This window comes from Lepus europaeus, chromosome 7 (genome assembly GCF_033115175.1).
Source record: "Lepus europaeus isolate LE1 chromosome 7, mLepTim1.pri, whole genome shotgun sequence".
Classification (NCBI taxonomy): Eukaryota; Metazoa; Chordata; class Mammalia; order Lagomorpha; family Leporidae; genus Lepus; species Lepus europaeus.
In genome coordinates, this window is record NC_084833.1 from 14,498,385 (window position 1) to 14,512,319 (window position 13,935).

General features: G+C 37.5%; 1 protein-coding gene across 1 annotated transcript; it reads right to left on the reverse strand.

Moving 5' to 3' along the window:
- Positions 1-3,970: 3,970 nt before the first annotated feature.
- Positions 3,971-4,900, reverse strand: LOC133764225 (olfactory receptor 5AK2-like). The gene has a single exon (XM_062197900.1). It carries the CDS (start codon positions 4,898-4,900, stop codon positions 3,971-3,973), a length of 930 nt encoding a protein of 309 aa, XP_062053884.1.
- Between the last annotated feature and the right edge of the window lie 9,035 nt (positions 4,901-13,935).

Consider the following 13,935-nt stretch of genomic DNA (forward strand, 5'->3'; position numbering starts at 1 on the left):
CCGTGCAGTCTGACCTCACCTTGCTCACCAGAGCTGTCACTTTCTCTAGCTCAGGGCTGCTGGGGTTGTTTGGTCTATCCATGCTGGTTGCTGTGCATCTGCACCTTCCACACAGATCCACAGTGTCTCTTCTGCTTCCGCAGAATCTCCTCTGCAGTTTTCCCTGCAACTTTCCCCTGAGAATTCACTTTCTCCACTTTTTTCTATTTTCGCCTAGCCTAGAGCAGACTGCATTGTCACTATTCTGCCATCTTACAGTCCCTCATTATTATGTTTTAAAACATGTTTTATGTCACCTTGTTTCTCTTCCTCCTCAGAGATTCAAATTACACATACATAAAACTGCTTGAAGTGGTCCACAACTCATTGATGTCCCTTCATTTGTCTTTTTAATTTATTTGCTTTTCTTTTGGATGGTTTCCACTGCTATGACTTCACATTCACTAATTATTTCTTTTGCACATGTCTAACCTTTTGTGCATGATTAATTGCATTAAGTATATACATATATAGTATATATATATTATATATATATATAGATTCTAATGGAAAATTTTATTCAATTCAACAGAGCCAAAATATTGTTATTTCAGCATGTAACCAACATAAAAATATTAACAAGATATTTCACATTCTCTTTTCTTACTAGGCTAAGAAATTCAGTGTGGCTTTTCTATTCATAGCACATCTCAATTTAGACTAGCTGCATTTCGTGTGCTTAATAGTCATGCAATGAGAGGTAATCATGATCTGTAGATATTGCAGAAATAAGTGTTGGAAAAAAGCATGTGTATGTGTGTAGACTTATAGCAAGGCTCAACAACGAAATAAAAATCACCTAAAATAAAAAGTCACCCAAATTAAGATAATTTATGTGGGCTCCCCAGTGACCTCTCCCACTACACACATGAAGTACATTTTTAAAGCATCAGACACTGATGCTTTCCTCACCTCATCTTTCACATTTTACTCAGGGTTTTTGAACATATCGAGCTCAGTGTAGTAATTATTTCCACGCTACTCTTGGCTGATTCTAAGATCACTGGCTATTCTTGGGTCACTTTTTAGTGCTGATTTTTCTTTCCCTTTTTCTGCTGGATTTGATTTTATTTTGAATAAATTTTATGTATATATTTGAGGTTTATAACATGATACTATATATATATAGATATATATGTATATATAGATAATATATAGATATATAATATAGATGTAATATAATATATTAATATGTAATATATATAGATAGGTAGTAAAATGAATATTATATAAGTAGCTTAACTTGCCTACCATCTTACATCTTTTGTGACAAAAGCAGCTTCAATCTATTTACTTAAAAATTTCAATAAAATTTAATCTTATTAACAGTGCTCATGTTTTATATTATTGGATCTCTAGAATTGCTCATGCCATTTACTTGATATTTCATATCTGAGTTTTTTTTCTTACTTGACAGGTGAGTTTTAGACAGTGAGAGAGAGAGAGACAGAGAGAAAGGTCTTCGTCCCATTGGTTCACCCCTCAAATGGCTGCTATGGCCAGCATGCTGTGCTGATCCGAAGCCAGGAGCCATGTGCTTCCTCCTGGTCTCCCATGTGGGTGCAGGGGCCCAAGGACTTGGGCCATCCTCCACTGCCCTCCCGGGCCAGAGCAGAGAGCTAGACTAGAAGAGGAGCAACTGGGACTAGAACCCGGTGCCCATATGGGGTGTCGGCGCCGCAGACGGAGGATTAGCCAAGTGAGCCATGGCACCAGCCCCTCATATCTGAGATATTTTTTAAAAGTAAGATATAATTAATATACTGTAGAATTCACTCATTTAAAGTACATAATCCAATGGTTTTTAGTTTGTTCACATAATTGCACAACCATCACCACAATCAATTTTAAAACATTTTAATAACCAGTGATGATCAAAGGCCAAATTGGAGGAACAATACTATATGATTTGGAGACTAAATAGCTATAAGACTACTGCAAATAAATCATTCTGTTACTAACATAGGGAAGACTTATTAACCAATGGAACAAAATAGAGAACACAAACCAACATATAATGGTAAATTGATTTTCAACAAAAATACCAAGTAAATTCCATGACTAAATGATTGTCTTTTCAAAAATTTGATGCTACACTGAATAGCCATAGAGAAAAAAATGAATCCCAAACTTTTCTTCCCACTATACACAAAATTAATGTGAAAGGATCAAATAATGAAATCTAGAAATATCTCCCTCCCCAGAGGGAGAGTCTAAAGTAGTAGTAAATAAAGATTGGACTGTCCTTTCTAGAGGAGATTTGTTTACATTTCAGAGTATCAATGAGGTTTGCTTCCACAGAGCTGGGCATGGGCAGGTCACCAGCAATGTGACCACTAAGACCAGTTTCTTTTTCCTAATTTTGGGGTTTCTTTCCTTAATTCACCCTACTCCATGGACTGGTACTGTCTGGGTTTTTTTGTACTGATAGGGCTATGATTTGTACCCTTTCCCATAATTCCTGCCTTAGCCATGGATCTGAAACTTCTGGAAATACTGGGAAAAATAGTAAAGTCCATCTTGTCAATCTTCCTACTAAATCTTCCCTGTGGCCTGAAAAATGCTGCTGGGAGGAGAACTGGAGCAAGCCTTTTTGTTTTCAGCTGGATGTGTGTGTGTTTGATTTATATCCAAACATATATAATATATAGATATAAATACATATATGCATGTATGTATCTTTAAATAAACATCTACCCACAGATATAATGCATATAGATAGACATAAAAGTACACACACACACACACATATATACATATATACATATATATATGTACATACTAGAACACTAGGGTCAGAGCCTATATTTGACTTCCAGATTTAGGTCTGGAGACCTGCATCAATCTTCATTTTTGGACATTGGGCGGGACGAGGCTACAGTTCTTGGTAAGTTAGTTTGATATGTACCATCAAATACTGCATTGGATTTAGCTTTCTTAAGATGTATGCCAGCATGGGGAGATAGTTGGAGATTCAAGTTATGTTACCAATAATAAAATTGAACATTCCACATCTCCCTGACTCCCAATTCCCTAATTTCTAAAGGATCTGGAGGGAAAAAAAGAATACTGATCCCTAATTCCCCAATGTCTAGGAAAATTTGCCCGTTCTTTCTTTCTTCATTGTCTTTTATGCACATATTATCCAAAGAAATGGTCTGTCAAATTTTACTTTACACTAATAAATAGATTAGCTATAGAGAAATAGCAAGAGTACAGTAGCTCCCAAGAGAAGATAAAATATTTTCCCTCTGGTGAGTTCTTACACTCTGTTTAATGGGAGTAATAATACATTGATTATGCATTTCTCTTAGATTAACTTCACTGCTTCATTGTTATTTTTAATGGCAGATTTTAGAAAAGATTTGCTTATTTATTTGAAAGAATTACAGAGAGAGAGGGAGAGACAGAGAGAGATACCTTCCAGCCACTGGTTCATTCCCCAGATGGCTACAATGGCCATAGCTAGGCCAGAATGAAGACTGGAGCCAGGAGCCAGGAGCTTCATCCAGATCTCCCAAGTGGGTTGCAGGGGCTCAAGCACTTTGGCCATACTCCATTGTTTTTCCCAGGCCATTAGCAGGGAGCTGGATGGGAAGTGGAGCAGCTGGGACTTGAACTGGTGCCCATTGGGATGCTGGGTGTTATGCTACTAACTTGGTCCCAATGACAGATATTTTTAAATAAGTTTATCACAATGTACAAAAGAAGTATTACAAAGACATCTTTTCAGAAAACTTTTCTTTAAGGACACAAATGTTCATTTGTTTAATCAGTTGAGATATTTTTCCACAGCTTTCAAATGTTATTGCTACAATTAGGTATTGCTTTTGTGTCTATAAATATTTGCTGCATCTTCTGAGATTGAAAATTAAAAGAACATTGTTGGATTTCTTGATGAACCATGTGTAGTAAGAAATCGAGGTTTAAATTAGAAACATTTCTTTCCTATTCTTTTAAAGGCTTCTATCACATCTTGGTTTCTTAGACTATAGATCAAAGGATTTAACATTGGGATAATAATGCCATAAAACACAGAAGCCACTTTTTCTTGCTCTTGAGATTCATTGGTACGATGATGTAGATACATATAAGAGAGAGTCCCATAAAAAATTGTGACTGCTGTCAGATGGGAGGCACATGTGGAAAAGGCTTTTTTCCTCCCCTCTGCAGAAGATATCCTCAGGATGGCAGCCAGGATATATAGGTAGGAAAAGATGACCACCAACACGGTGCATGTCAAGTTCAAACCCACAAAGACAGTTAGTACCTTGATGTTGAAGTCAACATTGGAGCAAGAAAGGGCAAGAATTGGAGGTACATCACAGAAAAAGTGATTAATTGCATTGGACTTGCAAAATTTCAATGAGAAAGTAAAACCTGTGTTTACAGAAGCATTTAGGAAACCCATGACATATGAACCAGCTAGCAGCTGAATGCAGAGTTTCTGGGACATGACAACTGGGTAGCGAAGTGGGTTGCAGATGGCCACGTAACGGTCCACTGCCATGGCAGCCAGGATGTAGCAGTCGATTGTTGCGAAAGTTCCATAGACTAGTAATTGTACCACACATCCTATAAATGAGATGGAATGATCTGTCCCTACAAAATTTTTCAACATCTTGGGAGTGATAGCAGAGGTGTAACAGAGATCCACAAACGCCAAGTGTTGGAGGAAAAAGTACATAGGGGTATGAAGGCAAGGGTCAATTTTGATGAGTAGGACCATTCCAATATTACCCACCAAGGAGGTCACATAGATCACTAGAAATACCATAAAGAGGATAGGCCAAGTCTCGTGTTGGCCGGCAAATCCCAGAAGAATGAATTCAGTCCTTTCAGTGCCATTATTTTGGTCCATGGTTGTCATAGATTGAATGTCTACTGAAAAACTGCGAAGAAAGAATAGGGAAACCATAAAGAAAGCTAACATCATTGTGATCCTTTACCTTATTCCAGAATTTGTATAATATGTGGCTTCTTAGGGAGGTCAGCATATACTTTATTTTTAAGGGTTAACTTTATTGAACATACTTCAAGAACATTCGCATAAGGTTTTTTTTATTAATATAAAGAAAACAAATTTAAGGGCATTCATTTTTTCATAAAAAGTTTATAAGACAGAAGATTCATGATAATGATTTATATAAACATTATGCTTCTTAAATAGACTAGGTAATCACACTGATCTACCAATTCACAATATAACAAAATGAATATAAATCTCTGTTCATGTCTATATTCTAAGACTACTAAATGTGAAACTTGTTAGCAGATCCACTCCCTTCTCTACTTTATTTTTTAATTTACTATTTTATTATTATCACCCTCATGTGAGACCCAGTTGAAGCTCCTGGCTTCAGCCTGGCCCAGCCCTGGCCGTTACAGCCATTTGGGTAGTGAACCAGCAGGTGGAAGATCTCTCTCTCTGCCCCCTCTTTGCCTCTGCCTCTCTATAACTCTGCCTTTCAAATAAATAAAATAAATCTTTTAAAAAAAGATAATATTTTTAATTTACATTACAGTCAAGGGCTTAAAGCTGTACTAAATAAATACTTCAACAAATAAAAAGTACAAAGACTGTGGTCCAGCAGGAAAACAGGCAAAGGATATAAATAATAATCAAATGAAAAGATGTTCAACTTCACTTATATAAAGTAAATTTAAAAATAGTTGCAACAATTGAAGACTGAATAAAAAAATTATGGTATTATACAGTATGGAATACTACACACTGGTAAAAGAAAATGAAATCCTGTCATTTGCAACAAAATGGATGCAACTGGAAACCATTATACTTAGTGAAATAAGCCAATCACAAAAAGGACAAATCTGATATGGTCTCTCTGATCTGTGGTAACTAATAGAGTACTTAAAATGTAATCTGTAGGACTGAAACTGACACTTTGAGATGCCATGATTTGAATAGCCCTTGCCTTGACTCTTGAGAACAGTGTTTTTCTTGTTTGTTTGTTTTTGTTCTTCTTTTTTTTTTTCCTCCATACTAATTGGTGAACTCTCTATCTGGTATAGGGTTGATTTTATGAGTATAAATATTAACTAAAAATTGATCTTTGTAAAAAATAAGAATGGGAGGGCAAGAAGTTGGAGGAAGAAAAGGGTGAATGCGGATGGGAGGGAGGTGGGGGGAAGAAGCATCATCTTCCCAAATCTGTATATATTAAATGCATGAAGTTGTATTCCTTAAACAAAATTTAAAAATCACATTAGCCGGTGCCACAGCTCATTTGGCTTATCCACCGCCTGCGGCGATGGCACCCCGGGTTCCAGTCCTGGTCGGGGCACCGGATTCTGTCCCAGTTGCTCCTCTTCCAGTCCAGCTCTCTGCTGTGGCCCGGGAGGGCAATGGAGGATGGCCCAAGTGCTTGGGCCCTGCACCTGCCTGGGAGACCAGGAGGAAGCACCTGGCTCCTGGCTTCAGATCAATACAGTGCGGTGGCTGTAGTGGCCATTTGGAGGGTGAACCAACAGAAAGGATGACCTTTTTCTCTGTCTCTCTTTGTCTCTCTCACTGTCTAACTCTGCCTGTCAAAAAAATTACATTAAAAAAAGAAAGTAGAAAGACATAAAAAATAGTTGCAACATCATTCTTACACAATTGACTTGAATTTTAAGGGCTGAAACTTGATGCCCAATTTAGATAATTTCATATACAGTTTGGAGAAATTCCCATGGAACACAAGCTGTGATCCCAGTGTACAAGCTGATTAGCGTTTTATAAATGCACCAATTAAGAGGTAAGAAAACATACTCTTATTTAGTTATCTTTTATTTCAAGCTCTATATTTTAACTAAATACCCCAACCTATTTAAATACTAATATTACACTTGAAAATATTGACTTCTTCTTAGGGCTCTATATGACTTTGTTCCAACTTATTTCTATATTCTCATTTTAGTCCTTCTCCTCTTTACTATCTGCCCTGGGATTATAACTGATGAACATGTGCAGTCCACCACGGAAATGTTCATCCAAATAGCCACAAATGATCATATCCTTCCACAAATTTCCAATCTGTTTTGATCCAATATTTTTGTAAAAATAAATGAAAGATCTCAGCATTTAAAACATTCTATAATAGTTTTCAGTATTAGATTTCAACTTTTGAATTTATTTCATTATATGCTGGTAACACAGAATCTAGTATTTGTGCTGGGTCTTAGTCCACCCAAACGAGGATGGACTGGGTCCGAAGAAAGGTAAGTGCGCCGCTCGCCCATTCCCCAGCCTCCAGATCCTGGAGACAGTCAGACGCAGTGGGGAGTCAAGTCAAGCAAGCAAGAACTCAGTTTATTATGTGCATAGCAAAGCCTTTTAAAGCACAAGACTGCAGGACTACTGGGGCAGGGCATAAGGACCAACCAATTACTTAAAAGGTCGTTTTACAGGGTAACTTTTTACAGGACCAGCCATATGTCTGTACACTCATCATCAGTTGTCACCTCCCCTGATGCTGCGCGGCCAATCAGCTTTGGTGGTAAATGACTTTCGGCACAGCCCACCTTACTTCCTTTGGGCTCCATCTTTGAATTGCCACATGTGCCTAATTTCCCTGCAGGCGCCATCTTTGTATTGCCTCCTGTGCCTAATTTCCCCACAGATTTGATACCGGTCTGCACACCAAGCTCTGAGTAGCTCTGCTCTGTGGAGTCTTTCTTTCCTCATTTATCTGTGTACTCTCCTTGTCTTAGAGAGTGGAGTGTCTATAACTTGTCACCAATACAGACAGCCCAGTGTGAAGATTTCTCTGTGGCACTTTTCCTAGGGGAAAAATTGTTGACTCATTTAACTTGACCAAGTATTTTCAGCTAACTTTTCATAATAGATCTTTGTAGTGTATATTCTTACTAAATGTGCTTGTGGATTCTTATATCCTCACTTTCTTACTGGGATTTTATTTTATTTTGTTCAAGGAAAGAGATATAACATGGTATTTCATTTTTATGGTTTTATTTTCCCTGTAATTAGAAATTAAATTGATCATTGTCCAATAATCTAAAAAATTTCAAAGCCTGCCTACTTTTCTGTATATTTCTGTTCATATCTTTTTGCAAATATTTCTACTGAGTTGCTTTATAAATGCTCTTTTAAAATCCTAAATTTGAGTCACTTGTCAATTGTTGACAAAGGCTTTCAAACATTCTGTCATCTATTAACTTTGTCTATAGAATCCTTTACAGACAAGAAATCATTAAGTTTGAAAAAATAACTGGTGGGTTATTTTCTAAAAAATAATTAAATGAAGTCTATTCCCTTCTCTAGCTCAATTTTACAGAAACACAAATTCAGAATAAAATGTTTCTCTTTCTTAGAGTGGGTTGTTGGAATACGATGCTTTATATCACACATATTTGATAATTTTTTTGTGTGTTTTCAATATTTATTTTTTAAAAAGAGCTAAGGATAGAGATTGATAGTAGCTGGGTTATGTGTGTTTGGGCCAAATATTAAATATTTTTAAGCCATTAAATGATTTGATTTTCTATTTTAGAATTGAGTCACCAAAATACTAGATTCAACTATGTTATAGAAAAGAAATTCCAAACATTTGTGGAACAACTAAATTTATATATATATATATATATATATATATATATATATATATTTTTTTTAAAGAGAGCATTCCACAGTTCATTTCCTGAGGTGGATATAACATTCACACACACACACACACACACACACAAACGCACACGAAAGGAAAATTGTAACACTACTCACTTGAGAATATAGAAGCAAACATATTAAAAACATATATTCACTAACGAAATCTAGCCATGTATTGAGTGACTGGAGAGGCCAAAGGAACCTCTAGTAAATACCTATTTTCTTCTTTCCGTAGGTTTTGAAATAGCTGAGATATAAATGAAAGTTTATAAATGGAGAACATATCACCTTTAGACAGCTTGGGGAAGACTGTAGGTTTCTTAAGTGATGCACACCATAGGGAGATCGGCTTACTCAAGCAGTCTTGGCAGCTGTGACCGGTCATGCCTCTGGAGTGGAGGGGAACATGGGCTTCAGCATCCTGGAGGAGATGGCTGAGCAGAGCTCACCAGGCTGTTCTAGATCCACCAATCAGAACTGTGGTTCTGCCTTCCTAGGAACAGCATTCATGACATGGAAAAACTTTTATAAATCAATCTTAAGAAAATATTGAAAAAAAAATAAGTCAAATATTTATGGAACAGAACAGTAGAAATATGGGAATGTATGTAACTCAGTAGTAATCAGGTAATTATGTATTAATGCTTCATTGAAATAAAAGTTGTTCCTCAACAACTGAAAATACCAAATTTTGGTGATCATGGAATCACAGAGACTCATGTATTTCTGCTGTGAAGGTGAATTATTGCAGGTATGTTGGAGACCAACTTGGAAACATTGGTAAAATTACACACACTCATACACCTTTCTAAGGTCCAGGATTTCCAGTACAGGTTTAAATTTTAGAGAAATTCATGTCCACATATGCAAAAGCAGCATAATAATGAAAAATACTTATAGTAGCTGAACCTGAGTGAGGATACGGTACTATATTTGAAGGTTTTGTAAATTTAAAATTAGCAAAAAATATTTATTTAAAAAGCAGTACTTGTTAGAGGAAGTTAGAATAGGTCCAGTTAAGCTAGAATCCTGATAGGATGTTGACAATGAGCTGGCTTATGTAAATTTCCCAGCACGGGGTCAGTGTTGATTGGATTCTCAAAAATTAGCCTAAATAACACATGCAAATTATACAGTAAGCACATGTAATATTAATTCTTTAATTTATTCAATCATTTGTTCATTCACATTCTTTCTAGGTACTGCTCAGTTATATTCAAATCCCTACTCCACTTCCTTTAGGTCACCAGTGATGAGGTGATTCCTCCTGGTCTTGGGGTAGAACATTCTGGAACTTTGGCTCTGACCCTTTGCCCCACCGTTGCCTGCACACACTGTAATGACACACAGCTGCCGTTGAAAACTGTCGTTTGCTTTGTTTTCTCTATACCTGAGTTTGCCTGCAGTTTCTCTTTCTGCAATTGATGCCCGTCTCTCTGACTGGTTCCTCCCCTTCAGGGAGCTTATATCTGGGGTCTGAGAAATAAACGTGCACTCCCTTGAGATGTGATGGAATTGGGCAAAGCTTCGCAGAGGGAACAATTTTTTTTCCCCATATTATTGTCATTAGGGACTTACTGCTTATAATTTTAAAGAGGTTTCTAATTAGAGAACAGTTGCATTTTTTCTTGTTATGAATGATATTGCCCATATTTTCATAAATCTAAGAACCTATGTTTAGGTATAACTCATAATCCCTGTCACCTCAATAAGTAATAAACATAGTTTTTTGAAAAACTCTAAGAATTGAAGATATTGTAGTTGAAGCTTCTAAGATAATACCTAGGTAACCATGAACAGAATTGTTGATAGGAACATGGAAATTATTGATAGGAACATGCCTTTCTGATGGAGTCTCAGCTGGAAATGAGAAACATATCATTAGGCAAAAGATAACAGGACATCCTTATTATAAAGCAGCAAGCAACTTAGGTTACTTGAGTTCATGTTCTAGGGTTTTGTGAAAGATGGAGGTTGTGAGCAATACAATTGGGTATTTTGCTGCTGAGATTTCTTTTTTTAAAATTAAAAAAAATTTTTTTTGCCAGGCAGAGTTAGACAGTGAGAGAGAGGGAGGGTTATAGCTAGTGAGAGAGAGACAGAGAGAAAGGTCTTCCTTCTGCTGCCGAGATTTCAAAACAAAGCATTGAAGAAGTAGCTTGGAGACCCCTCACCATGTAGTAAAATGCAAGAAAGGAAAAATGACTTGAAAATGGAATTGTTAAGCAAAAAAGAACCAGAATTTAAAGACTGGGAAAATTAGCCAGCTCATGTATACTACAAAAATAAGAGTGTGTTTGGGAGAGAACACAAAGGTGATGGCCTGGTGAGCGTTTGAGAATCAGAAACTTAAGCATCTCAATAAAAGTCAGGAATTCAGATGGGATTTTGCTAGTACAAGTACTGCCAGCTAAGACTAAAGAAAACAGAGTAAATGAAACAAAGTGAAGTCTGTCAGACTGCTCAGACCCTGCAAAGCAGAACTGCAGGATTTTTCGGCACATGTATCTTCTTTGGGATATAAGAAGAAGAACCCCTAAAGCAATGCAGAAATGATCAGGGTTGCCACTGCCGCTACAGGCTCAAGAGTGCACATGCCTGGGTGGCAGAGCCACCAAAATAGGGGACCAGTGGCCGGGGTAGCTGAGAGGGTGGGTCCAGCTGGCAGATTGTGTTTTGGAAGCATCTAACTTGCCTAGTTTTTTTTTTTTTTTAAGATTTTATTTATTTATTTGAGAAGTAGAGTTACAGATAGAGAGAGGGAGAGACAGAGAGAAAGGTCTTCCATCCGCTGGTTCACTCCCCAAATGGCCTCCACAGTGGGAGCTAGGCCAATCCAAAGCCAGGTGCCAGGAGCTTCTTCCAGGTCTCCCATGTGGGTGCAGGGGCCCAGGGACTTAGGCCATAGCAGGGAGCTAGATCAGAAGAGGAGCAACCAGGACTCGAACTGGTGCCCGTAGATGAGGAAGATTAACCTACTCTACCACAGTGCTGGCCCCACTTATTTAGTTTTATGGGTTCACAGCAGGAGATAAATTTCACCTCAGGGGAAACTGTACCTTGAGTCTCATCCATCTCTGATTCCGATGATATTTAGGTGACAATTTAGAATTTAGAACTGATGCTGCAATGTATTAAGACTTTTTGGGTTGCTGGAAAGGAATGAATGTTTTTTGCATTTGAAGACATGAATTTTGGAAGGCAACAGTGAAATAATTCCAGTCTTCAAAACTGTGAGAAATGACTGTTGATGTGTTATACAGACTAAATATTATTTGTTATAGAACTTGAATTCACTAATACATCAAGAAAGCACCATACATACAATTATAGATTTACTATAGCCAAAAATACAGATTAAATTAGCAAAGAGGAGATGCAAGGCCGATGTCTGGGAGGGATTCAGACATGAAGTTTCCATCATCTTCAATTGCACGTGAACATGTGGCAAAGTTCATGGAGTCGCCAACCCAGGAATTTCACCCAGACCTGCAGCATCTGCCACTTGACTCCATGTTGCTCATGCAGCTAATATTTGGTTCCCACATTCTCTGGAGGGTTGGTGAAACATCCTTTGTCTGTAGTTCTCTTGGATTTGGAAATGACATGGCAAGCACCAATGCATCCATCATAAATCACATTATTAAATTGTCCAGGGGCCAACACTACGTGACAAGCAGAGACCCATATTACACAGGTATGTCCTTAGAGATCACCTCCTAGAAGCTGAAGGCAAAGGCCATTCCTTTCATTAGGTAGGTTTAATTCCTGTCTACATGCCATTCAGAATACATGAGTTTTATTTGAGGACATATCTCAGGAATGCAAACTAAGATACTTGCCACCCTAGCTACTATGAAAACTTAGAAATAATGTATTTATCTATCCAGCTGCATCACCTTCAATACAAAACAGGAGTTCTTTCAGGAAGGATAAGAATCAGTAGTAGATAGACAACTAACTACATCTATCAGTGAAAATACATGTAGAACAGTAAGAAAACGGTCTCTCTCTTTTGTGGATATTCTCTTTGTTCTGTCATTGTCACAAATGGTTTTATGTGTGATATCTTATTTCTTATCATTGCTCAAGTCATTTTTAAAATAAAATTAGACACCTTTGCCAATCACTGGCTTCAAATTTTGCTTGAAGAATTGATCTGACATCATCATATTTTAGATACAGTACCTGGGCTCAACAAGCATTTTTGTAAAACATAAATTGCTCCAAATTGACCAATGTGAGATCAGCAAAGGCAGCAGACTACTTGCTATGTTCATATACGCAAGTCTTTTTTCAATGTGGGTTTGTAGAGCTTCTTTTTCTTTCTTATTTTATAGGCAGTAGGCAAGGGGGTTTGATGTGAAAATCATAATGCCTCAAAATATGAATGCTGTTTTTTTTCCTTGCTTTTAGGAGATAGTAGATCCGGAGCTGTAAGAGACGGACCTAGTGAAAATGGTAGATGTCAGGTGGAAGACACCTGTGGAAGGAGGTCTTTTGCTTTTCTGATGGGACATGTTCATGATAGTGTAAATATGTGTGTGCATAAGATGATAATCAACACAGTGACAATTAAGGTAACTGCAGCATACACTAATAGTCATCTTTACTAAATACATTTTAAATTTAATCTTTATTTTATTGATTCATTTTTTGAGATTTTAAAGCAAGATTTATTAGAGTCAAAGACCTCCAGCCAGAGTGGCATGGAGAGGGGCTCTGAGGGAGGAAAAAAACCTGATGTGTCCAGTGGTAGTAGGGTTTTTAAGCACAGTCTTGGGGAAGAAACTGTCAATCAATACAAGGTGGAGACAAACCCTACAAAAGATCTGATTTATATTTTAATTATTTTACGATGCCTGGCTTCCTCGTGATAAAACAAAGAACCATCAGAAGGGTGGGGATACCTAATTTACTTTACCATAGACCGGGAGCTCAGAAGGATGGAATCCCCACTCCCTTGCTATTCTCGTGGTAAATTTGGAGATTCCTAAGGAAGGAGGACAGGCACTTTTGACCTTGTTAAAAATAATAACCTTTTTTGGGGAAGCATTTTGCAATCCCAATTTCATGCGGGACTACCCTGACTGCCTATTAACCCATCTGATTCCTAACATGCTCCCTCCTCCCAGAAGAATGGACCCTAGCTTCTGTTAGGGGAACTGGGCAACGATTGCTCTGGCTGCTTCATCCTGAAAAGGGGTGTTGCTGGAAAGGGAGTCAAGACTGGGTTCCAGCAGGAGGTGGCTTCTCAACAGGAGGTGGTT